The 25,950-nt window shown below is 36.4% G+C and overlaps 1 protein-coding gene across 1 annotated transcript in view; it reads right to left on the bottom strand.

Annotated features, from left to right (window-relative positions):
• Nucleotides 1-25,075, bottom strand: part of LOC127661344 (serine/threonine-protein phosphatase 6 regulatory subunit 2-like) — a 26,374-nt gene extending 1,299 nt beyond the window's left edge. Inside the window, exons 1-22 of the mRNA XM_052151993.1 lie at nt 24,845-25,075; nt 17,548-17,676; nt 15,897-16,152; nt 13,760-13,946; nt 13,539-13,676; nt 13,399-13,464; nt 13,206-13,318; nt 12,921-13,034; nt 12,716-12,842; nt 12,334-12,486; nt 10,871-11,089; nt 10,613-10,677; nt 10,406-10,527; nt 9,995-10,080; nt 9,547-9,644; nt 8,383-8,434; nt 8,104-8,231; nt 7,852-8,006; nt 5,305-5,467; nt 5,158-5,231; nt 3,672-3,852; nt 1-3,196 (exon numbers count right to left, since the gene is read on the bottom strand). The exon at nt 1-3,196 is cut by the window's left edge and continues 1,299 nt beyond it. Of these exons, the coding sequence (XP_052007953.1) occupies nt 3,166-3,196; nt 3,672-3,852; nt 5,158-5,231; nt 5,305-5,467; nt 7,852-8,006; nt 8,104-8,231; nt 8,383-8,434; nt 9,547-9,644; nt 9,995-10,080; nt 10,406-10,527; nt 10,613-10,677; nt 10,871-11,089; nt 12,334-12,486; nt 12,716-12,842; nt 12,921-13,034; nt 13,206-13,318; nt 13,399-13,464; nt 13,539-13,676; nt 13,760-13,946; nt 15,897-16,123 (2,499 nt within the window). The 5' untranslated portion in view covers nt 16,124-16,152; nt 17,548-17,676; nt 24,845-25,075 and the 3' untranslated portion in view covers nt 1-3,165. The remainder of the gene's footprint in view (nt 3,197-3,671; nt 3,853-5,157; nt 5,232-5,304; nt 5,468-7,851; nt 8,007-8,103; nt 8,232-8,382; nt 8,435-9,546; nt 9,645-9,994; nt 10,081-10,405; nt 10,528-10,612; nt 10,678-10,870; nt 11,090-12,333; nt 12,487-12,715; nt 12,843-12,920; nt 13,035-13,205; nt 13,319-13,398; nt 13,465-13,538; nt 13,677-13,759; nt 13,947-15,896; nt 16,153-17,547; nt 17,677-24,844) is intronic.
• Between the last annotated feature and the right edge of the window lie 875 nt (nt 25,076-25,950).

Raw genomic sequence — 25,950 nt, 5'->3', positions numbered from 1 at the left:
CTGAAGTGCTAAATGAAATGTAGTAATGTTCAAATGGGAAAGATTTCAGTCTCCACGGGGAGAGAATAGAGCCCTGTTTTCCAAAGCGGGAGGTTAGAGCGGGAGGAAAAAATATTAAAAGAGACTTTGGCAAAAATAAACCATCTAATCAAATCATATAAAAATATGAATTACATTCAAGCACAGAGCCTGGTACCGATCAGTCAATATTTCTCTTTGTCGTCGCATACACAACTAATAACTAATCGCTTGTAAATGCAAAATCCAGGTAGACATAAGACGGACCTCTCATTATAGCCCATCCTGTTGCATTTGGTATAAAAACAAGTTTTTAAGAGTGCAAAAACAACACGTACACACTCACTCGCACGATCAGACAGTTTGCGTGCTTTAAGCTACATTAAAAAAAATAATACTTATTAGTCAAACTAACCATAAGATTGTTAATACTATTATTGCTAACGCTCTAGATTCAATTCGAAACTTACTCGCTCTAGTGTTTCACTTGTAAATTAGTCATAAAAATACAATTAGCATAAAACATTTATTACTAAGACCTGTTGGAGATACAGGAAGATGCTTTTAAGAGGGATATGTGTGCTGGACACGTGTTATAGATAATGATGTGTCATTCTCCGATATTTCAAGGCGCGCACGTACTTTTCTATTTCCTTTTCACCTGAGAGTTCATTCTGATACCAACCACAGAGACAATAATATATTCAATATTACAACAGCTTAATTAGAACACATTTAAGGCAAGAAACATACTTTATGCGAGTACACGTATGCAGATGCGCGCGCTTCGCCAACACGCTACTGTGTTAATGTGGCGGTAAAGAAAATGCAGTACTCAAGTGGGCGATTAAAATACCTTAAAGGTGCTGTAAGTGATTTTAGCGTTCTGGAGCTTTCGCGTGACTGAGCCGATGAATTAGCCACGCCCCCTCATTCCAATACCCCGCCCTCCAAAGATAATTTTGAGACAAACCGAGCAAAAGAGCAGCATTGTTTGTTCCTGTGGCTGTCAAATTCAACAGCGGCACAATAGCGCCCCTCAACTGACAAACGTTATGAATCAAATACAACACTACGAGAACGAGCAAAATGATTGACAGGTAAAAAGCATCAATGTACGCAAAGACACATTTCTATTTGTTGTTTACAAAGTCTACAGCGGTCACAGACAGATATCTCAGGTCACTTATTTCATTAATATCCTTCAGGGAGTATGAAAATTTTTTGCATACCTTTCCATGATAAAATCGCTTAAAGCACCTTTAAAACAATGACAGATTTGGTTTGAACATTGGGAGGGGGTGGATCATTCCCATGGATGCTTTTAACATCTTCACTGACTCCACATTTTACGAATGTTTTGTGTGGGTAACAGACCGAAATTGCACATGTTGTCAGCCACTGACTGTCTTGTGAGACACAGTTTTCTTCCTGCAGGGGGCGCTTGATGCACTGAAAACCGAATCCTCCATTTAAATCTCAGAACATATTATTTCATCCCTTTAGTAGTTATTTTTAATAGAAATTGATAATTGCAAGGATTCATTCCTGTAAATGAACATTCGCTTCAGCATTATCTATAAAAGCATTGCAAAAAATCCTCATCCAGAAAGAATAAACCACTGTAATTGACCCATCCTGGCCAGTGCTGTGACATTAGTTGGGCAATACCAACTCGTACAACGGAGGGGGTTGTTTTTTTTTTGTCCAATTATGTTACGCAATAGCGAGGTGCGTGGGTGATCCAAAAGATGTTGTGTGGGGGGTGTTCGCTGTCCTTTTCTGGATATCGCAGCGCCGATTTGTTGTCTATTCTGCATAACGCAGCGGCTCAATTTAGCTTATCGCGGACCATTTGGCACATTTCGCGGCCGACCCAACGGCCCGCTCGGTTCTGCCAAGTCCGCCCCTGGTCGGCCCACCGGGAAAATGTACGGTATGCCAGATTAACAGTCCAGCCCTGGTTCACAATAATGAACATTATAGCGCCCCTAGTGGCAACATTGAGAATTAAACACGTACTTGCGTTGTGTAAATGCGCATTACAAATTTCGTTTTGTGGTGTCACACATTTCAGAATGCAACTACACACGAGTCACTTGTGTACAGTATGTTTCGGCCTTAAAGGGAACAGTTTACGCCAATATAAAAAAAACCTGTCATTATCTTCTAAACCTCATGTCATTCCGCAGAAGTCAGTCATACAGGTTTTGGAACGACATGGGTGAGTAAATTGTTTATTTTTGGGTGAACTAATCTTAGTAACATTAAAAAAAAGACAACATGTATACAACCAAACAAAACTATTTTTAGAGACCCGCTCCCAATTAATTTAGCTCCCAAGCATAGAAAGGAAGGTATAACAGTACAATAAGGTTGTATTGGTTAACATTAGTAAATGCATTAAGTATGATGAACTAACCATTAACAATATTTTTTATAGCATTTATCAATCTTGGTTTGTCAATGCAGAATATACGATTATTAATTGTTAGTTCTATGCATGTTAATGAATATCACCTTATTGTAAAGTGTTACCAATACAGTATGTATATGTATCTGTTGAGTAGATGCTAGATGGAGCTGGTAACTCATGTAGTGAAAACTTGAGTGCAAACAAATCAGTACTGAAATAAAATCAGTACGAAAACCAAAGATTATGTTGCAGAGAAATATTGATCAGCCACTCTAAACACAAACACGTGCTCTCTTGCTGTATTCTTAGTGGAAAATACTGGTTCAAAAACAAAAAACAAAACACAATAAATCACACCTGTATATGTACCTTTCGACCACAGCATGTTTATGCATATGCGAGATTTCACCTGTCTGTGTATTGTATTCTAGTTCCAAAACACACACTCATTGACTGAAGTGGGGCTGTTCTCAGAGGGTTCAAAGGTCAGTATTTCCATTTAACGGTGCAAATGTCTTCATCAGGAAATACACAGATCATTTTAGTACCACCCGCTGATGCTGGGACCCCCCCCCTCCCCTCAACAAAAACCCACATGACTACAGACCAATGGAAACAGCGAATGCCAGAAAGAGGGGAGACATGTGAAAACAGCCTTAAACATGTTATGGGCGGAGCAACCACTGTCATGGGGATACATCAGCAGGTAGAGAGGGTCCTTTGAGATGCTGTTACATTGGGTCTTTACTACTGGAGTCATCCCTGTAGTGTGAGACAGAGAATGGGACACGTTTAGTGATTTTTAATATGTGTACAGAACCACTTTATATTAGTCTTTAACTACTACATACTAACCCTTACCTTAAGCCCATTAGCGACATCCTTTAATGTTTATAATTTTTTTTTTTATTATTATGGTTTTACTACAAATATCATGGCATCTGTAGTAGTAACCACAAGAATTACCATGATTAATCTACAGATAAACCATTGTTACACTATGGATACGGTATCCTGTATTAAAACTGTAATAAGCCCCACAGTCACCACCATTGTGTCCTTGAGCAAGGCACTTAACTCCAGGTTGCTCCGGGGGGATTGTCCCAGTAATAAGGGCTCTGTAAGTCGCTTTGGATAAAAGCGTCTGCCAAATGCATAAATGTAAATATGTAAACGTAAAACTATTGTTCACGCTAAAAAACGAAACATTTAAATGTGTGTATTGGAGTATGTATACCTGACTGTTTTCTCAAGTTTAATGGCTTCCTTGGCACTGCCTGTGGTGACTGTCTCTGTGATGATGTTGGTTTTGTCCTCCTCTTCCTCACTGTCTGATCCACTGGAGCTGCTGTCGGACGCCACCAGTGGAGCCTTCCTCGCCCCACACACACTCCACACACATGCAGAAGAGCCTTTAACTGTAACACACACATGGACAGATGGTAATGTGCTGTTATCCCATCAACAACAGAGTGAAAACATATGGTGCATAAACATATTATAAAATAATTAATGTATATATGCAAAAAAAAAAAGTTATTATTATTAATGATAAGAATAATATATTTCATTAAATAGTGAGTGATCAGAAATATTTTAAATAAATGAATACATTTAATAATAATAATAATAATAATTTATTACATTATATAGTGATCAGAAATATTACAAATAATAAAACAAGTAATATATGTATTATTAGTAATAAGAATAATTTATTACATTAAATAGTAAACAGAAATATTATAAATAATTTCCAAATTAATTTATGTATTAAGAATAAGATTCATTTATTAGATTTAAAAGGGTTCAGGAATATTTTAAATAATGTACAAATTAATAATAAGAATAATTTATTACAAAGTGATCAGAAATAAACATTTATAAATGTATTATTAATAATAAGGATAATTTATTACATTAAATAGTGATCAGGAATATTTAAAATAATTTACAAATTAATATATGTATTATTAATAAGAGTAATTTATTACAATAAATATACAATATATAATATAACAAACATTATTAATAATTAATGTATAATTATATATTGCCATGTATAATAGAATACTACATATAATAAATGTGTAAAAGAATATTAATAATATAATTTATAATATTATATAAGAACCATTATTGATCATTTATAATATAGCAATAACAATAATTATATTAAGATATATAATTCATAATTTAATATAATAAATTCAGTCCCTCCTTTAAATATTGTTGTTATTCTTATTCAAATATAATATAAATTTTGACTGAAACAATGAAAGACGCTTTGACAAATTATCAGAAATATTATTTAACAACAGTAGTAAAAATAAATATATATATAAATATATATATATATATATATATATATATATATATATATTTACTGAGAAAGGACCCTAAAATAAAGACAATTTAGTACAAATATAATGTTTAATAAGTATTATAATGCAAATACATTACATATACATCTTGTACATACACTGTGGCAATAGACAAATAAGCACTTAGACCATAAAAAAAGTCAAAATATAATTTGTTTTATTTCCATATCATTGAACATAACCCTATTATTGGCCTGTTTACATCTGAGCTATTTTAATTGTTGATCGATGTACTATACTCATGCGTCACACGGACACTTTTGGGAAGTCATAAGTGATGTGTTTTTAGGAAACGTGGTTTAATTTGAATAAACTGAGAAACAATAGTAAGTCACTCACTTTCTTCCTTTTGGTTCAGTTTGTTTGGATTTTCCAAGTCAACGGGTGAGATGCATCTGGGCCCTGCATCTGAACTGCACAAGATAACGTTCAGTACCGCATCATCGTTAGTGAACACACGCTATAAATAATCACATTCACACTCACCAGCAGAACGACTGGAAGTCACCAAACGTTGCCCATCCTTTCTCTTCCGTCTCACTGAGCGGTGCTGTCGAGCTGCCCCACACACCGGAGCCCGTATCTATCGCAATACTCGCAAAGTCCCGACTGCGGAAGTCATCTTCAAAACTCGCAATCCATCCAGGACCTGCCGAGACGTAGAGAACAAGAGAGATGGTTAATATAAAATCTGGGTTGCCGTGGAGAAGAGGTGTGTTTATATGGGCTGGTCATCGAAAGGTTAAGGTTCAAACCCCTAAAGGAGTCCCGATTGACAGTAAACCCAAAGACTGATACTTAAAATAAATGAAGAGGAAAAAAAACGGTTCACTCTTAAGATAAAAGTGTCTGTCAAATAAATATACATGCAAATGCAAATGTATTCCCACTGTACCCATCGTAAAAATAGATTTCCATTTATTTATTTTCATTTCGATATATGAAGGTCTCATTAAAACTGAACTGGAAACATTTTACCAGGCCTTCGTTTATTTTAGGTACTTTTCTAATACATTTATGTATAGATTTTCCTGTTTTAGCCTCGTCCCAAACCCAGACAGATTACATGTTTAAAACTATGATCATCTACACAGAGTGAAATAAAACATATACCATTTAAATATGAACTGTGTGAAAATGATTTCTATATTTCTATTCTAAATGGTCATTTCCACCACAATAAACCATTTTACCCCCAATCAAATCTTTTCAAAAGTTAGTGTACTTGTTAATCAAGAGGACAAAAGTGAGCATGCTTGAGATTAAATATGAGACGAGTGATGTTTGAAGAAAACAAAGAAAAATCTGAGTAAATATCACATGTGAGATTAATATTTCTATTGGGCGTCATTTCCAATCAAGCTGTAATTTTGCCAAATTACACAAAAAGTGTGAAAATATCATTTAATTGAGTGTTATTTAGGATACATAAAATGTTAGCTTTGAAATTAGCTTTAGCAAGACAAAAGAGTAGCACGTTCAATTTCAAAAACATTAAAAATGTCATTTCCAGCACATAATTTGAGATGTGCTGGAAATGACTCTGTGGTCGGCATAAATTACATACATTTCCTTTGATGCATGGACATACACTAGTGAGAGTGTGAAAATATTTTGACTAGGGCTGTTGATTTAAATCGTTAAATAAATGCATTTTACAAAAAATAACGCGTTCAAAAAATGAACACATTTAATCGCAATGCTTTCCTAAGAGATTCGAGCTTGTAGTACCACCTGTTTACTCCAGAGGGCAGTAAGTGAAACTTCAGCTGTGTGAGCAACACACAGTTTATACTGTGAACAAAACATTAACAACTCTTCAGCGGACACACAACATAAACGTGCGAAACAAGGGATCTCAAGATGTGTTTAAAGATTGAGTATTAAACTATATTTAACTCGACACAGTGACCTAAACATTTTACTTTTATGACGCAACGCACCCGAGACACGACACAAGCATGTCTGACGCAGGTCGTACGGTCTTTACCTCATACATATTTAATTACCAGCGAGGTTAAGGATGTGTCCTTTAAACTGTTACAGCGTTTTTACACAGTCAATCTTTATTTAAGAAGCATGCTCCCTGAAATAGATCCACTTTGCTCCTTCTGTAATGCTGTAGATGAAAAGTTTGTTTGTTGTACGTACCTCTATTATAACCAGTTTTTCTTTGCTTTATAAAAGACGTTTTATTTGTTTTTCATAGTTTTGATAAGTTCATATTTTCTGATTAATCTGTCTATTTTTCTTGCTAAGTTTTTTTTATACATAAGTGTAAATTTATGTCTATAAATCCCCTATATGCACTTTTTTGTAAAGACTTTAAATATTATTTAAATACTCTTTGTACCTCCAACAACTCCAAAGCATTGAAAACCATTGCACTATGTAATGAATATAATGTCTTGGCATTATTGTAAAATATATCTGTAGTATTGTGTACTATGTACACCCCTGGTTTGTTTCTAAAAAAAAAAAAAGGCTGACGCAGGTGTTCATTGATGGTCCTTAAACAAGCCCTCATAATAAATCTCAACTGATTGATAAATTCACTTGTGTAATGGATTGCTGTGAACTGTGTGTCAATGATCGACTTATGATCAATAATATGGTAGTAAACAATACATTGTATTCTAAAGCTGCTTTTTATATTGTCTGAATATTTTTGTATTTTATATATATATTTTTTTATATATTTAAAGATAACTATGTATCATTATTTCATCATTATGTATTGAATTATTGTTATATGAAGGGCTTTCTCAGCAAAGATTTGTATGTGTGATTAATCGCGATTAATTAACCGGGACACCTTGTAATTCATTCTATTACAAATGTAATCGATTGACAGCCCTAATTTTGACTAGATTTGACTTTCTACATGTAGAAGCCGACAGTGCTGAAAGTGTAAGTTGAAGAAACACTCATATATGAGCAATAGTAACAGTGATGTTAGCCTTCGCAAACACCACAAATAATTCATTTTCCTTCAATTATTACAACGGATCAGGAGAAATGTAATTTGCGTACTCTGAGGATCACTGGACTTCTTGTCCTTGACTTTATTCTTGATGTTCTCTGGCATTTGTTTGGAATCTGGAAACCACTCGAGATCAGGTGACCCCAGACGCCTCTGAGAGCCGCCGTCTGCCTCACTCTTCTGAGTGTTAGTCACCAGTCCAAACCTGTCACTCAAAACACACAGATCACAATGGCTGTTTTGTGTGTGTGTGTGTGTGTGTGTGTGTGTGTGTTCCCATATGTTCATGTGTGTGTTTGGACCTGCTTCGTGCTTTCACTTGTGTCGAGTAGTTAATTTCTTTATCCTCCCAAATATCTTCCTCCTCCTCAGCTTCATCAAACTGCCGAATTCTCTCTTTTGTGCGAGTTTCAAAGAGTCCAGAGCTCGCCTGAGAGAGCGAGACAGGAAGCTTCAATGAGTGGCAAACACCGATTTAAACACAGAAACAAAGACAGGCTACTGACATAAAGACTCAAAAGGTTTGGAAATAATATGAATAAATAACAAACGACACAGAAGCTGTTTTAATCAGGACTCACCCCCTCATCCACAAGGTTAAAGTTGATCTCTGTGATTCGATCAAATGTGGCGCTGAATGAAAATGGAGACACACAGAAACTTGACTACAACATTATTACCTGTTAAACCTGTTAAAGAGTTCATCCAAAAATGATATTTCTGTCATCATTCCCTCATGTCGTTCCAAACATGTATGACTTTTATTCTTCTTATTAAAAAGGAGATATTTTAAAGAATGTCGCAGTTGATAGTCACTTACTTTAAAAGCTTACAAAAGCACCCAAAGGTTTAATAAAAGTAGTCCATGTGACTCGTGTGTCATATTGCAAGACTTCAGTTTGTGTGATGAGCGGACCGAAATTTAAGTCGTTATTCACTCATAAATCAAATCAGTTATTGTGAACTCTTGTAAACATGACACACATATCCAATATGGCGACGCGTCAATAACATCAAACCTCATATGACACACCATCATATTGCTTTTGTATGGAAATCAGCGATTGCGACACTCTTTAAAATACTTGTTTCTTTGTTCCACCTAAGACAGAAAGTCATATGGGTTTGGAATTACCTGAGGGTGAGAAAATGAGGACAAAACTTTTATTTTTGAACCACTGAGATCACATTGTTTTCCCCATTCTGATGGCTGATGTGAACATTAACTGAAGCTCCTGACCCACATCTGCATGATTTTATGCACTGCACTGCTGCTTCTACATGATTGGCTATTTAGAAAAACAAGTGGGGTGAAAGTTGAGTTAAGAAAATATACTCTTCATGTGTTTAGAGATGTAACACATACTGGTCTGATTTGCTTCCGAGTTTCTTGTACCGCTTCGCATTTACTTTCAGAGGGATGTACAGTATTCGGCGTTGCCCCCAGCAGGCAAAAACGCAGAGAAAAATTTATTTGCAATATTCCAATAGCGATTTTAACCATCGACAAAATGGTGCAGAACGAGTACTGGATTAGTCCATTACTCATGCACATCCCTTACTAAAACCTTCCCAGTTTTGCACCTTTTACATTAAAAAAGCTATTAAAATATCAATGCTGATTTAAAATGCATTCTTTTATACATTTAGACTTTAATATATATTTAAAAAAAAGAACAAACCTTACTCTAACTGATGTAACCTATATATAAATGTCTTAATGTAAACGTCTGCACAGGAGTCACCTGATGCTGCCGTCATGCTCCCCAAATTCATCATCATTCAGTCCAAACTGATCGACGAAGTTCGTCGTCATCTGTTGAAGCTGATAATCTGAGAACACCTGTGATACGAAAACAAAGACATGCATATATAAATAAAATACATTTATAAAATAAAAAAGTTGAATCAAAGTATGTTATTATGATTTATTTGGATAAATGCAGACAGGCTATTGTGAGGACTGCTATTTCCTGTCTTGCTGAATAATTGATTAGGATGTATTCTGTAAATAACAGATTTTTAGTCCACTTTCAAATTTGAGTCAATGTGCATATAAAGTAGTTTAAGCCGTGCACAACTTGCTTTACTATAATAAACCCCTCATGGTGGATTTGTGACCAAGTGCTCACCTGATGTGGGACGGCACAGTTTTACCTGTGTATATCGGTGTATTTGTGTATGAAATCTCACCAGGTCTGCCGTATTCTTCATGTTAGTTTCTGCTAGTGTTTCATTCACAAAATGTTCCCAACGTCTGATATAGTCCTCGGGCAACTCTATCACACACACACACACACAACACATTAGTTAAAGAGACATTCACCCAAAAATTTAAATTCTCTCACCCTTTACTCACCATCATGTCATTCCAAACCCATTTGACTTTCTTTCTTCCATGGATCACAAACAGATGTATTACAACAGAACATTAGCCTCAGGCACCGTTAACTTTAATAGACATTCTAACTAGCATCTCCTATTGTGTTCCACAGAAAACAGAAAGTCATACAGGTTTGGAACAACATTAGGGTGAGTAAACGATGACAGAATTTTTTATTTTTGTCTGATCTATCACAAACACCCGCACAGTGTTTCAGATACCTTTTATTAGTTGCGTGATTTGGTTCTGTTCTTTGTCCTGTTGTTTCTCTGCGCTCTGCACCACTGTGTTTGCAATAAGGGTCAGATGGCCCATATACCCTCGTCTCATGCCTCCTGCCTCCCTACAACACACACAGACCTCTACAGTACTGTGCTTGCCATAAAATACACACTTCTCAGCTCAGAGATGTTTAAGTTTGCCCTTACTGTGTTTTGTCATTTTCTTCCCAAGCATCCAAAATCCTCTGAACCAGCCCGCAGTCCTTAATCAGCTACACACACACACACACACACACACACACACACACACACACACACACACACACATTATACCTCAGTAAAGTATATGCATTAATGTATTTATATGTAGAAATAAAAAAGAAAATGTATTATTCTAATATGGTTTTGCCTACTGTAAACTATATATGACTGTTGAAATAAATGAGTACCCATACACATACGTACATGCTTTATTAAGTAGCGTGTGAATCTGTCAGAGTTTTGTGTGTCCGTCTCACTGGGATGGGGCGTGTCTGTGCGTGTGTCCTCCAGTTGAATTTGAGTCGGATCTGGACTGTCCTGCATTGATATGTTTAGTGGCGTGTTCTGGTTAAAGATGGCAGAGACACACTGCTCCACTTGTGCGTGTAGGAAGTTATTCCAGGTGAATTTAAAAAACAAGTCCTATACAGAGAGAGAGCAGTGAGAGAGAGAGAAAAAAGAGAGAGAGAGAGAGAGAGAGAGAGAGAGAGAAACAAAAAAGAGAGAGAGAGACCAACATGTTAAGCTTACATTTTTTCACATAAATTTACATATCTATTTAATTTTTTTTTCATATTTAAAGACAACTATGTATAATTATATATTGATATAAATATGTATAATCATTATATATTGAATTATTGTTACATGAGGGGCTTTCTCAGCAAATATTTGTATACGCGATTAATTAATCGGGACATCATGTAATTAATTCGCTAAAAAATTGTAATCGATTAACATCCCTAATATATATATATATAAATATAAATATGTATAATCATTATATATTGAATTATTATTAAATATTTGTTTACGCGATTAATTAATAGGGACACCATGTAATTAATTTGATTAAAAATGTTTGAAAAACCGATTGACAGCTCTAATATATATATATATATTTTTTTAGGAACATTTATAACATATTGTTTTTTTATGGAGTAAATAATTATTATTATTATTATTGATTCAATATTCAAAATAATGTAATAATATATTTGATTTAATGACCTTTATTTTGGGGGCCTATCTCAGCAGATATTGATATTCGATTATTTAATCTGAATATCATAAAATGAATCCATTTAAAAAATGTAATTGATTGGAGCCTTCGTGTTTTTCTTCAATATTAAAAATGAAAACGCATGCAATGTTATTTGTAATTTTGTCTAAGCATATAAAAATATTATAATAATACTAATAAATATAATATGATTTTTGATTATATGATAAATATTATATGAAACATTACATACTGTAAAAAAAAGTATTTTTAATTCACAGATAAACAAAAACTTTTATCTAATAATGTTAAAATGAAAAATGATATGAAATAATACAAAGAAAAAGGGAAAAATATAATTTTAAAGCCAAATTAAATTTCACTAATGAACCAAAGTTTTAATCTAAAAATATTACATTGAAAAAATCTCTCTAAAACAAATCCCTATTCAGAAAGTTCCTAAAATCATACATTTCCCAGTTTTATTTTTATTGCGCAACAGAAATGAATAGCACTATTTAGTGCACTAGCCAAAGGCAACTATGACAAGGATAAAACCTGTTTTCTAATGTTTCAAAAATATTCTTAGTATGACTCGAACACTTAGAGATGAAGAAAGGTTCCTTGTTTCTTGACTCATTGTATAATTAAGGATGACTCTCACCAGTAGCAGGTTGATCATGTTCAGTCGGCAGAGCTCGTGGTGGATTCTGGGAGCTCTAGTGTACAGAAGAGCAGCCATCAGTCTGCAAGCATGCAGTCGGGCATTGCCAAATGGCTCCTCCAAAACACCCAATGTGGTCAACATCGCACATGTCTGAGTCAGAAACACATATACAGTAAACATAAATGTACAGTACAATATCAAACAGCATTCACAATGCATCAATTTCCTTAATCTAACATATTTTCGCATGAAACTGTCTATTCGGCTGGAAATAATGTAGAATGTAAAAATAAAAAAATGTATCCATCAGGATTTGATTGGATCAAACATGTTGGGCTTTCACGTTATCTTTATGATAAAACTGGAGGAGCAGACCAACCTTGGGTGGGTTTAGCAGGAGATGATGGAAGTTCTTTAGATGTGGCTGGATGCCCATTAATATGCTGTTGTTTACAGTGTTAGACTTTTCCAATCCCTGAGAACACGGGTCGATCACCTGCATAATGCTGTTAAACACACACACACAAACATCAGTAACGGTGAATGTCTGTGCAATGAAATGTGTGTCTGTGTGTGTTACTGACCCTGATCTCTGAGTATCCAACAATGCGAGTAACAATTGCGTTCCGTAGACGATGCAGACTTCACTCCTCTCTCCTCCAAACATATTCTTTAACAGGGCCTCTACGTTCTGCTGCCTGTGACACACACACACACACACGTCCACAATGAAGCTTATTCTGGCCAAGAACCGCCCAGACAGGAAGAGACCATCTAACCAGCATGTTAAGGATTAACCACAGTATGCTTCTGACATTAGACACACCGGTAACTCTGAGAACAAAGCAGTCACAACTCCACACACTTACATCTCTAGTGTTGTGAGCAGAGGGTCGGGGTCTGATGTCTCCTGTGTCAGACTGGCCTGATCTCTGCTCAGACGGATGATGTCACACAGGGTCTGAGACACATTCGACAGCCTCTGGGAACACACAAACTCAACACATCCATAAATGCTCTTTTCCCCCTAATTTTACACATGACATAAAAACATGTACTGACCTCATCGTCATTCTGAGGGTTTATCAGCTCGATGAGTCTCTGAATCAGCTTCTCTTCATTCAGCCACTAAAAAACCCCAAAGGTTTTGAATTAAAACAAATACATACACATAAATAAAACAGCCTTTAGTGTCCGCTCACAGTTAGCACTTCCTGTCTGAGCGAGGTGGGCTCCACACTGCTAATCAGACGCAGCAGTAGATCCATCATGGCTGACGTGTCCATGTGTTTCAGCACCAGTCCGATGAAATCCTGCTTTTTCTTCAGGAAAGCAATCACCTGATAAATAACATCAATAAATAAGATGACGATGATATAGGAACAAACAAAAGAAAACAAAGACACATACAGTATTTACACACCTGCTCTGTCTGGCGGCTGATGAGGTTGCCGAGAGTTTTACTGAAGAATGATGCCAGCAGAGGGTTCAGGGGGGGCGTCTGCTCTAGGAAGCTGTACAGTGTGTTCAACAGAGACTCGTCTCCGCCCACTTTATCGTTGATGAGAGACACATCACACGTCAACAACTCACACGCTATATTAGCATACCTGTGTGAGACCGAGTGAAAGACATTGGTTGACCAAATTGGGGTTTTCAATGTAATTAAATTATAGGAAATGAGATCAAAATTTGTATAATTCTCTACAATACTTACTCAAAATTAATTAAAAATGTGCATTATCCTCAAAATGACCAAAAAAAGGTTAAAAAGGAACCTGGCTGATCATTTCCAAATGGACAAAAACATTTAAATAAATAAGTTTTACCTGTCAATTCTTTGGACTAGACAGATATCGGTTGTTTAATCAGCTTGATTAATTATCTTAAAATGGCCCCCAAAAAAATATATTGATAAATGGACCCAGAAGATAATCTTAAAATGATCAAATATCGGTTAATCAATTAACCTGACCAATAATCTGAAAATGACCAAATATCGGTTAATCAATTAATCAGGCCAATAATCTCAAAATGACCAAATATCGGTTAATCAATTAATCAGGCCAATAATCTGAAAATGACCAAATATCGGTTAATCAATTAATCAGGCCAATAATCTCAAAATGACCAAATATCGGTTAATCAATTAATCAGGCCAATAATCTGAAAATGACCAAATATCGGTTAATCAATTAATCAGGCCAATAATCTCAAAATGACCAAATATCGGTTAATCAATTAATCAGGCCAATAATCTGAAAATGACCAAATATCGGTTAATCAATTAATCAGGCCAATAATCTGAAAATGACCAAATATCGGTTAATCAATTAATCAGGCCAATAATCTGAAAATGACCAAATATCAGTTAATCAATTAATCAGGCCAATAATCTCAAAATGACCAAATATCGGTTAATCAATTAATCAGGCCAATAATCTGAAAATGACCAAATATCGGTTAATCAATTAATCAGGCCAATAATCTGAAAATGACCAAATATCGGTTAATCAATTAACCTGACCAAAAATCTGAAAATGACCAAATATCGGTTAATCAATTAATCAGGCCAATAATCTCAAAATGACCAAATATCGGTTAATCAATTAATCAGGCCAATAATCTGAAAATGACCAAATATCGGTTAATCAATTAATCAGGCCAATAATCTCAAAATGACCAAATATCGGTTAATCAATGAACCTGGCCAATAATCTCAAAATGACCAAAAATCGGTTAATCATTGAACCTGACCAATAATCTGAAAATTACCAAATATAATTTAATTAATGAACCTGGTCAATAATCGAAAAATGACCAAATATAATTTAATCAATGAACCTGGCCAATAATCGAAAAATGACCAAATATCAGATAATAAATTAACCTGGCTAATAATCTCAAAATTGATAAATATCATTCAATTAATCGCCCATTCCGATAATCATAAAATGGTCAAATATCAATTGGCCTGGTTGATTATTTCAAAATGACCAAGTATCGGTTGAGTAACGAACCTGGATGATAATCTCAAAATGGCCAAAAATTTGTAAATTCCTTTGACTATCTGATAATGTGAAAATGGATTGATATTGTTTGTGTAATCAGCTTGATTGATGATGTTAAATTGGCCAAAAATTGGTTGATTAATCGACCCAGAAGATAATCTGAATATGGCCAAATATTAATTAATTGCCCTAATTCATAACGCAAAATGACCAAATATCGGTTTTATATATTGGTTGATTAATGAACCAGATTATCTCAAAATGGCCAAAAATCTGCCTTTAAATTGGACTATTATAATTATAATCGGACAATGGACAGATATTTGATGTTTAATCATCTTGGCCGATGATCTTAAATATGCCCAAACATTGGTTGATTATTCGTCCCGGTAGATAATTGAATAATTACCAAATTTGTGGTAATCTGACACTCTTAAAACAGCCTAAAAATGTTCAACTAATTGTCCTGGCCGATATATTAGTCTATAACTGATAATGACACATTGCAGACAAGGCTTCCAGTTACCGGAAGGCCATCTCTCCACTCACTTGAAACGCATTTTCTCCTCCCTGTCAGTAGGGGGCTCGTGAGTGATGAGGTTGAGCAGCTCCAGCATGCTGCTGTCCCGTGTGAGGAAGAGGAGGAGGGGCTGATTCTGAGCCTTACATTCCTGCAGCACATCCTCCTCATCCAGAAGCTCCTGCAAGGTCACATCCTCCTTCTCCAAGAGCTTTTCAACCTGAGAGGAGTTGTGCAGGTCAAACGTCCAAAACATGACTGCAGCCTACAGAGCAAAGAGAATGCCTGAGGGAGAATGGGGAGAGAGATTTTATTTCTACCTTTTTACTTTTCACATATATCCCACTCAATTTCCTAGATATCCTTATTTACCTCACCTTATTTATTTTGTGTATTTCAATCCTAGAAGTAGCTTACTGTACATGCTTTCATATTACAAATAAACAGCAAACTGGTTTTTCAAAAGGTTTGCCTGCTGCTGCCTGACTCAGCACTCTTGTTTACAGGAAGGATATGGGAAAAACAGACAGAAGGCTGGATGGCAGAAAAAGTTATAAACTGTATAGAAGTAGCCAGATGTGCCACAATACATAATGCACCAGACAAGAGCATAAATAATGCACAGCCAAATGAAGACCTCAAGTAACAATAAAATGCAACCAGAGCATCATATGCTGCAATTAAAGCTTTAGTTACAGTGTTGTTGTTAAACTAAAGAATCAATCGTGTCTGTCAAATGAAGACTGTATTAGCTGATCTAATGTCCTTTACCTTCAGGTAGGACTATTCCTGTATATGTACACCAAACTAATAATTATTACACTTATATAAGTGTAGAAATTCTGGTTTTGTTTACAATTGACTTTTAGAGGTGCTAATTTGGCTAATCGCTAAATGGGTGAATCTCACAAAAACGGTCAATAGCACGAAAGAAAATCGAAAGAAAATGTATGAAATTATTTTTTGCATAAACAAAATTTAAACCTATTTTTTAAGAACCATTTTTTGGTCCCACTTTATATAAGGTGTTTTTAACTAATATGTTCTAACATTAACGCGAGAGTTAGGTCAGTTCAAACAGCAATCCAGCGCTAGCCTGAAGCAACGATTTAAAGTTAAAAACGTGTTAATTATCTATTTGTTTCTTACACCAACCTATCGGTTCGCTTTCACTTTTTTCGCATTAACTGATTGACTGGAGTCGTGTGGATTACTTTTATGCTGCCTAAATATGACTTTTGGACCATCAAATAGCCAGCAGCCGGATGGCATCTGTTTACTTGCATTGTATGGACAAACAGAGCTGAAATGTGCTTCTCACGCTCCCTTCTTATTTTATTTTTTTCCTTTTGATTTTGCAATTAATTAATTATTAGTTTGGTGTACATATACACTTGAGTGGTGGTGGCGTAGAGGCTAAAGCACAGGGCAGTTAATCAGAAGGTCACTGGTTCAAACCCCACAGCCACCACCATTGTGCCCTTGAGCAAGGCACTTAACTCCAGGTTGTTCCGGGGGGATTGTCCCTGTAATAATTGCACTGTAAGTCGCTTTGGATAAAAGCGTCTACCAAATGCATAAATGTAAATTTTGGGGTGAAATAGGATCTGGACATTTCTTCATTTAGCTATTGTCACTGTCATGCCATGTACCCTAAAGAGGGCAGTCTTTTGCAGTTACCTTCAGTCAGAGTGTGTGTTTCCTTAGATGGGATGCAGAGACCTGTTAAAACACATTGGTGGAGACCTCAGTGGTCAGATAGTCCAGCCGTCCATTAGCACGGGCTGCCTCACATTACAACACAGACACCTAAAGATAAAAAGATCAAGAAAGACCAAACCAAGTGAAGCAACAAAAGGAAACCAAGATCACTTTTGAAATAAGCCACATCATGGTTCTGTGATACAACTACTCAGAATACAGAAGAAAACCTTGTTTGAACATCATGAAGGTGCACACACACACACACACACACACACACACACAAAAACACACACACACACATACACACACACTTTTTTTAGTCTTGAAATGAGATTATTCAGCGTCTGCAGACAAGGCCGTAGCCAGGGTTTGAAAATTAGTGAGGTCCCGAGGTGTCAAGACTTTTACCAAAATTACACCAACAAACGCAACATATTCTATACATAAAAATTAAAGGACAGAAACCAATAATAATACTGAACGCAAATGCTGTTAACAATATTAATACTGACTTTTTGTCAAATAGAAATGCATATTTGACAATAAAGCTTTGATTTTGAGCTGGACAGCTAAATTTAGTAAACTACAGAAAAATCAGCAAAAGTTAATTAACAACTAATTTATCTAGGGCGATGTTAAATCTAGGGATGCACCACTTTTTCTCTTCCGATCAGATTCCGATATCAGAAATTTTAGCATCGGCCTCAGGATTCAGATCTCTTTTTTGCTTAATTTAATTCTAAGACATCAGTCACGTGTATTTTTATGGAACTTATTCAAATTAAATATTCTTATCATTTGTAAACAAATAATAATATATTATAACAGTAATATATCTCAATCGTTCACCTTTAACTTTTAAACCCTCACGCTTTTATTTTGACATTCTGAACTCTCCAGGAAGTCCTGTAAGTGTCTGTTTGTAGTCAAGTTCACAGTAGTTTAACTCGCTTCTTATCCAGATCCAGGTATCAGAATGGTGCATCCCTAGTTAACCCTGCTACAAATTTATAGTTTTTCATTATATAAAGGTGCTATATGTAATATTTTTACAGTACTAAATCATAAAATGACCATTATATGTCATTAGAGAATTAGGAAACATGCTAAGTAGAAATACTGGCTTCTCTGATAACAATGCTACAGCCAGTATATTCTACTTTGAAGTTTACATTTCTGTTTATGTTTCGGCCTGTGTGACCCCGCCCACTGGTCACTCACCAATAGTATTTCGACACTGTCAGATTGCCAGATTTGAACAAGTTAACGGGCAAATAACACTGCGTGCTGCAGCCATGGAAGCCAGCAAACGAACTGGATCAGAGATAACAGATTCCACCCGATCTAAAAAGCCTCACCATCCATCTAAAAACCACCATGTCCAGAGGCGTAGTAAAACAAGGATAAATATTGAAGAGACCTTTGGAAGATGGAGACAGCTCAAAGCCCAAAAATCCTTTAAAACACATGCTGAGTTGGCTAATTTGCGTGTCCTCATTCTGGCAACCCGCATGAGCTTTGAGTCTGGGGCGGGGCAGACAACTCTCCAATATTTTGAATTTGGACTGCAGTACCCATTTCTAAAAGCTTGCTGTCAATCTTACATATATAGCACCTTTAAAGAGGCGCGCTCATGTGGGCTGATATTTTAAAATCACATGACCAGCTGAATACTACTCGCTTAATCTCAGTAACCGTCTTGTTATTGGACACTTTCACTCTTGGATTAAATTAATCATGGTTGAATGTGAATAGTGAATTTCTAAAATGAAACTGCTGATTTTGAATGATGCTTCATCCACACCATTAGATGTCACTGTAAGTCCAAGACGACATGAGCAACAAGTTACCGAGTGCACCTTTAATTCACATTTTTCAATTAAAGTTCATTAGAACTGAACATATTTGCAAAGGAGAAAAAGTCATAACTTCACCCTTAATTCATGAGAGTCCAGGCTTTAAAGCTTTTTGTTAAATTTTGTAGTTGTTTATGACAGTTAACCATTGTTTGTGCATAGTATCCAGAGTTTAACTATATTATTAGTAAGATCATGATAATCACAGGTAAAAAAAAGATCACCATGGTTAGATGTAATCATTGTATGTAATTAATTTGTAAAAATAATAATAATCTATGGAATTTGTAATGAAAAACAATATCCTAAACACATCTAGAAATAAAAACGAACTCCATAAGTGACTTTTATTGCCCTAACCCAGCTAACACAAAAAGTCCTCAGAACGTCCCCTAAATGGCCGTGTGTAGGGTCCTTTTGCGGTCCTCCGGACGTTCACAGGACGTCCATTCAGGACGTTTAGGGGACGTTCATAGGACGTCCATTCAGGACGTTTAGAGGGATGTTCACAGGATGTCCATTCAGGACGTTTAGGGGGATGTTCACAGGACATCCATGCAGGATGTTTAGGGGATGTTCACAGGACGTCCATGCAGGATGTTTAGGGGGATGTTCACAGGACGTCCATTCAGGACGTTTAGGAGACGTGTGATTCAGGACGTTTAGGGTACGTTCACAGGGCGTCCATTCAGGATGTTTAGGGGATGTTCACATGGCGTCCATTCAGGACGTTTAGGGGACGTCCATTCAGGACGTTTAGGGTACGTTCACAGGGCGTCCATTCAGGACGTTTAGGGGATGTTCACAGGATATCCATTCAGGACATTTAGGACTTGTAGCGAACATGTGGAATGTCCTCGGAATGTCCGCCAGGGAACAATAGAAAGCGGACAAAATGCAGACCTAAGTGGATGTTCGCAATGTCCGTGGGACGTCCCCCGTTTGCTGGGAATATCCAATATTTCATATTTTTGTAGGCTAATAATATAAAAATGTATTACAAATATATACACTATTTCTGGCAAAATAACAACAGTTAATGTTACTACAGTAACTGTCAGGTATATTTCTATAAGGGTGCTGATTTGTGGAATGAAACGCCTGTAATTACCGTTGTGAATGGAACAATGTTTTCCTGTTTACCTCGTCACTGTAGTTTAATATGACGGGCTGCTTAATCTTGTTTCAGCTTAAGCACAGAGCCTTTAAGTGTCTTATATCAGATGGGCTTATAACAGAGAATTCTGTGTCAAATTCAAATGGGTCACACGCGACTTGCACTGTGTTAACCTCGGGACAGCACACCACAAGGCCAGAGCAGGTTCATCAGATTAGTGAGACCGGTCCTGCTTTTACTCTGCTCTGCCCGGCTAATGCGCAGCTTCAGGTAGCACCATTTCGTCACACTGTTGTAGTATTTGTGGACACTAAAGGATCCATCCAACTGTCTAAACTAAATTATACATGCATGCAGACACTCAAAGAAGTTTTCAACCGCTGCTTTTTTTTTTTTTTATTCGGTTCTAAATAACATCAGGTCTTACAAGTCCAGACCTCGGTGACCTCACAGCTGGTTACGGCAATGTCTGCAGAGGATATGAGGTCAGCCATCAGACTAAACTACATTAATTAGACCAGCAGTACACCACTTCTATTATAACACACAAAGCACAATTGCACATATTGGTAAAAGGCTAGGTTATTTTATATTTAGAACATAAATGTCCGCTTGCTAAAGTCACACAAAGAGGACAAAAGTTAGTTGACAAGATTGCTAACGTTTTTGGAAGAAATTGATTTGCTGAGTATTTGCCAACATGTTTACTGATGTACTGATGTTTACATTTGCCGCAAATATTAATGCCAATGCAATGCTGAGCATATTGTAAGTGGTCAAGCTTTTTCTATATTCACACAGTTATTCAGATAATCATAGAAACTATTTCAAATGATTTTCAGCTGTTGTTTAAAAATCTTTCTTTTATGGTATTCTTGGAACATTAAATATACTACATTACATAAAGATGGGTATTGTTTTTATTATTTTGATTATACCAGCAAATTTATCATCAATATCAATAGTAATAATCTTTATTACTGTAGTTTTAAATAGTAAAATTTATTAATTTTTCATATACTTCTGTGGGTTGAATTGTGTTGTGAATTCAGAACTTCCACTTCCAGTCTAAAAAACTGAATAAAATATGCATAAAATATTATTTATTTTTTTAATTCATCTACAGTGCTGTTCAGCCATGACGTCAATTTGTAGGTGAACCTAGACGGCTTATTCCCCATGGGTTCCCTCTGGAATTTCCTATGGTTTTTTTTAATGGGGGGCTTTCAACTTACGAATAAAATCTGTGGTAAACTTAACTTGAAGATATTTGGAAGCGTTTTTCTACAAAAATTACACACAGTCATACCTCAAACGTAAAGTTTAAAATCACTGTGTTTTTAAAAACAAATGTACAGTATGTTGCTCATAAGTTGCTAAATATAGTTGCGTTCACACTGCCAGCGACACAAAATGACTTCGTCTCATTCATTTTCAATGAGAGCTGGTGACTTCCGGCAACATGAGCGATGGTGACCGTTGGTGACAGGATGTGGGCGTGTCCAGCGATCCAACAAAGTTGAGAAATGTTTACATTTATGCAAATGAAGAGCGACTTTCGGGAGCAACAGCCAATATGAGAGAAGATGGTAGAGCTCACGTGATCCTAATATTTTAATAATAATATTAATTGTAAAGAAACAGTGCTGTTTATACTCTCCATACACATCACTAGCGACCTAACCGCCAGCCACTGGCGACATGCAGCGACAAAGTAACTGGCAGTGTGAGCGCAGCTTAAGGACTACAAATACCACAAGCATGTGAGTGAACGTGCCTGACGAAATGGAAAATCGTTGTAGTCCTTATCTAGCAACTTGTAAGCAACATTCAAAATTCACATTTGGGGGGTATGACTGTGTGTAGTTATCTTGTTGAAAAAAGGTCCAAGTATCTTCAAGTAATGTTTACCACAGACTCAGGCTGCTCAGTTACGTGAAATAAAATCGAAATCACGATATGACCTTCTGCGATTATTTAACCACAAAAGACGGCTTTCTGGATACATTTTCATTTCTGGGTGAACTATCCCTTTAAGCAGCACCACAAAGGTCCCAGAAAACGTCTCGGTTACGTATGTAACCTCGATTCCCAGAGATGAAGGGAAAGAGACATTGCATCACTAAGCTGACGCTATGGGGAGTGTCCTTCTGCACGACCTATTTGAAACCCTTCTAACATAACTCCAGGATTGGCTATGGTGTTTAAGCCCCACCCTTTTAGGTGCGAAGCTGTCCGGTATAAAAGCGGGCACGCAAACACCATTCCTCAGAATTTTCTGACTGAGGGACAAAGAGCGCATCGCTCGCACCTCAAAAAACCCTGAGTCCATAGTGCGGACAGCTTACGCAATGTCTCGTTCCCTTCATCTCAGGGAACCTAGGTTACAAACAAAACTGAGAAGTTCCCTTACGATTCAGTACACCTAACATTGCGTCACTAAGCTGATGCTATGGGGAACAGAGTCCCATCACGCCGCACTACGTGACATAACCCTCCCAGAAAGGAAACATGATGCCTGAGTCCCACGGGATTACCGACATGAATATGCCGCAAGTGAACGACCCTCATGGTGAGCCAGCATAGCAACACTCAGAATGAATATATGAACTATAGTCATATAGTATGAATTAACCCCTTCACAAACCCAGTCGGAAAGTATGTTTTATTTATAATGAAAATGCTTGTGACTTTTGGGAATACAACGGTCTGAATGCAGGCGGTTGTGTAAAATGACAGGGAGCCCGTACTTAAATATACAGGCATAAATGTATGTTTGGCCAACAAAATAGAGAGCGCCCTAGAGCTAGACAGAGAGGACTTGCGATGAGAGAGATGTTACATCTAGGTAGTAAAACCTTGCAAATGTGTTTTGAGAAGACCATCCTGCTGCATGCTGCATCGTCCATACCGATGAAGAGGCCATGACTCTAGTTGAGTGTGCATTAACACCATTTGGACAATTTGCACCCTGTGACTCATAACCCAAGGTGATCGCGTCAACGATCCAGTGAGAAAGTCTTTGCTTGGAGACGGACATTCCTTTCATGCGTCCTCCATAGCACACAAAGAGCTGGTCAGACAGTCTGAACTGGTGAGTACGACCAACGTATGTGTGTAGCGACCACACAGGGCATAACAAATGCAAGGACTTTCCTCATCAGAATTAAATGGAGGAGGGAAGAAGGCCTGAAGGTGAACCACCTGCGCTCTAAGGGTGTGGTTTGAACCTTATGCACATGGCCTTTTCTGGGTTTGACAGTGGCTTTTGAAAGATCTGGACTAAACGCCAGAGATGAATTGTCGATTGACAGTGCTTGCAAATCACCATACTGTTGAGGTCAGACTTGGAGTACATTTTCATACATAAGGAATATATGTAAATAAAAACATTGGCGTATCAGCAATCACTGAAATATTAAAAAACTGAAATCATGTTTGAAAACCGGGAATGCTGCAGAGAGAAAAACATGTGTATCATGCCATAGCTAGTGGGGTGAAAAGTGGTAATGATTATAGGGGCCCAAAGGTGCAGGGGGCCCCACAACAAATTCTAAACTGTATTTTTTAATAGGAAAGGGGCCCAGAGCAATATGCTGTCAGGGTGCCCAGATTACCTTGCTATGCCTCTGTGTGTATGATAGTCAGACAGTCTAAACACAGACAAATAAACACACACTCAGAGTCAAATCACACCCAGGTTAGGTGTGTGACAGGGCAGGGGGCATTCAAGGTCAACTGTTATTCTTCCCATATTATTTTTCCACCCAAAAATATATCTTTAATATTACAGAAACTAAATAATATCTCTCTTTTTATATCAATATCTGGCACAGCGGCCTCGCTCTATGTCAGTGTCAGTGATTAACCAATCAGAGCGCAGAGACGAGACGCGAACCACCAATGGGAACGCTGAAAATTTGCATGTCGGATACACAGCATTATAAATACCTAAACTGACAAACGCCTTAAAATCGCAATAAGCTCATTTCCATTAACAAATGTACACGTGCTCAGAAGTCCAAGAACACATTTCGCGGGACTATAACCACGTGCAGACAGCTCTCTAAATTAATTTATGTATTTAAGAACATAGACTGAAATATCACCATACCTTTCAAGGTGAAAGTCATTTCTGTTTAATATTATCATTGCATATTTACACACCACCCATATTATACTGTCACACGAGTCCAAATGCAGGCCATAAAACGCCTCTGCTGTACTCATCAGTCATATAAATGCACAGAAACTGTGATAAATACCATTAGTGTGCACACGTAGATGGCTGTAAACTTACCAGTAACACTTTCTGATGTCCGACCAACGGCAATCCCTTGTCAGACCTGCCCTGTATGCTGTCAGAGGGGAGATCTGATGTTTAATGTGCGAGGCATCGTCCTGCATCCATAGATCCCAGTCCCCCAGCCCGTGTCCTCCTCTCTCCTTCAGTAGCCCACTCCCAGTCCCCTTCAGATCTTTCAACTGTGAGTAGAAAAAGATTTTGACATAATTTCTCAAGTCAAAATGGCCGAACTGGAGATGTGGACGCGCATGCTGAGTTGCGTGAACGCGCTTGAGCGAATAGTTCGGATCTATCATGTTTATGGATTAGTTGGAAAATGTGCATACATTATTCATAAATGAGGAATAAACTGTGTACGAGATTACCTAACTGTCACTGTTTGAGTGAGTTGGCTTTATCAGTTGACCTCTATTTATGTTTTTCTTTTGTTTTATCGTTCTTATGAAGTATATTTTTCCTTTCAAAATCGTTTAAAAATATTTATACAAATATAGATATTGAAATATAATTAACATTACTTATACAATTAATGTTCAAGTACAAAATAATTTAACTTAAACCCCATAAACTATTTATATAATTGTGTTGTTGATAAATACAAATCAATGTAAACAACAGTAAAGAAACTATATATATATATATATATTTACATTGATTTATTAGCATTATTTATATATCATTTTATTTTTATTTTTAATTCTTTATAATTCTTTCATTCTTTATATACAGTGTTTGGTGTAATCAGATTACAAAGCAATTAGCTACTGTAATCAAATTACTTTTAGGCACAAAAGTAGTGTAATGCATTACATTTAAAATTCTTGTAATCAGATTACAGTTACTGACCAATAATAGTAATTACTTTTAAGTACATTACTTGGGTTAAAAAATTTTCTAAAAACATTTATGTGTAACAGTTTGTGCTTCTCTCACAGCTGTACAAAGCTATTTGACAACGAACAAGGAGAAAATAGACACTGTTTTGAATTAGTTGAGTGTAAAGACAAAATCATTTTTTGACGTATTTTAGAAAGTAACTAATTAGTACTGTGCTCAAATTTTTGGTAAAATAATCTGATTTGTAGTGGATTACTTTTTTT

This window comes from Xyrauchen texanus, chromosome 21 (genome assembly GCF_025860055.1).
Source record: "Xyrauchen texanus isolate HMW12.3.18 chromosome 21, RBS_HiC_50CHRs, whole genome shotgun sequence".
Classification (NCBI taxonomy): domain Eukaryota; kingdom Metazoa; phylum Chordata; class Actinopteri; order Cypriniformes; family Catostomidae; genus Xyrauchen; species Xyrauchen texanus.
The sequence above is the reverse complement of the archived record's forward strand: the minus strand, read 5'-3'. Positions and strand labels throughout refer to the sequence as shown.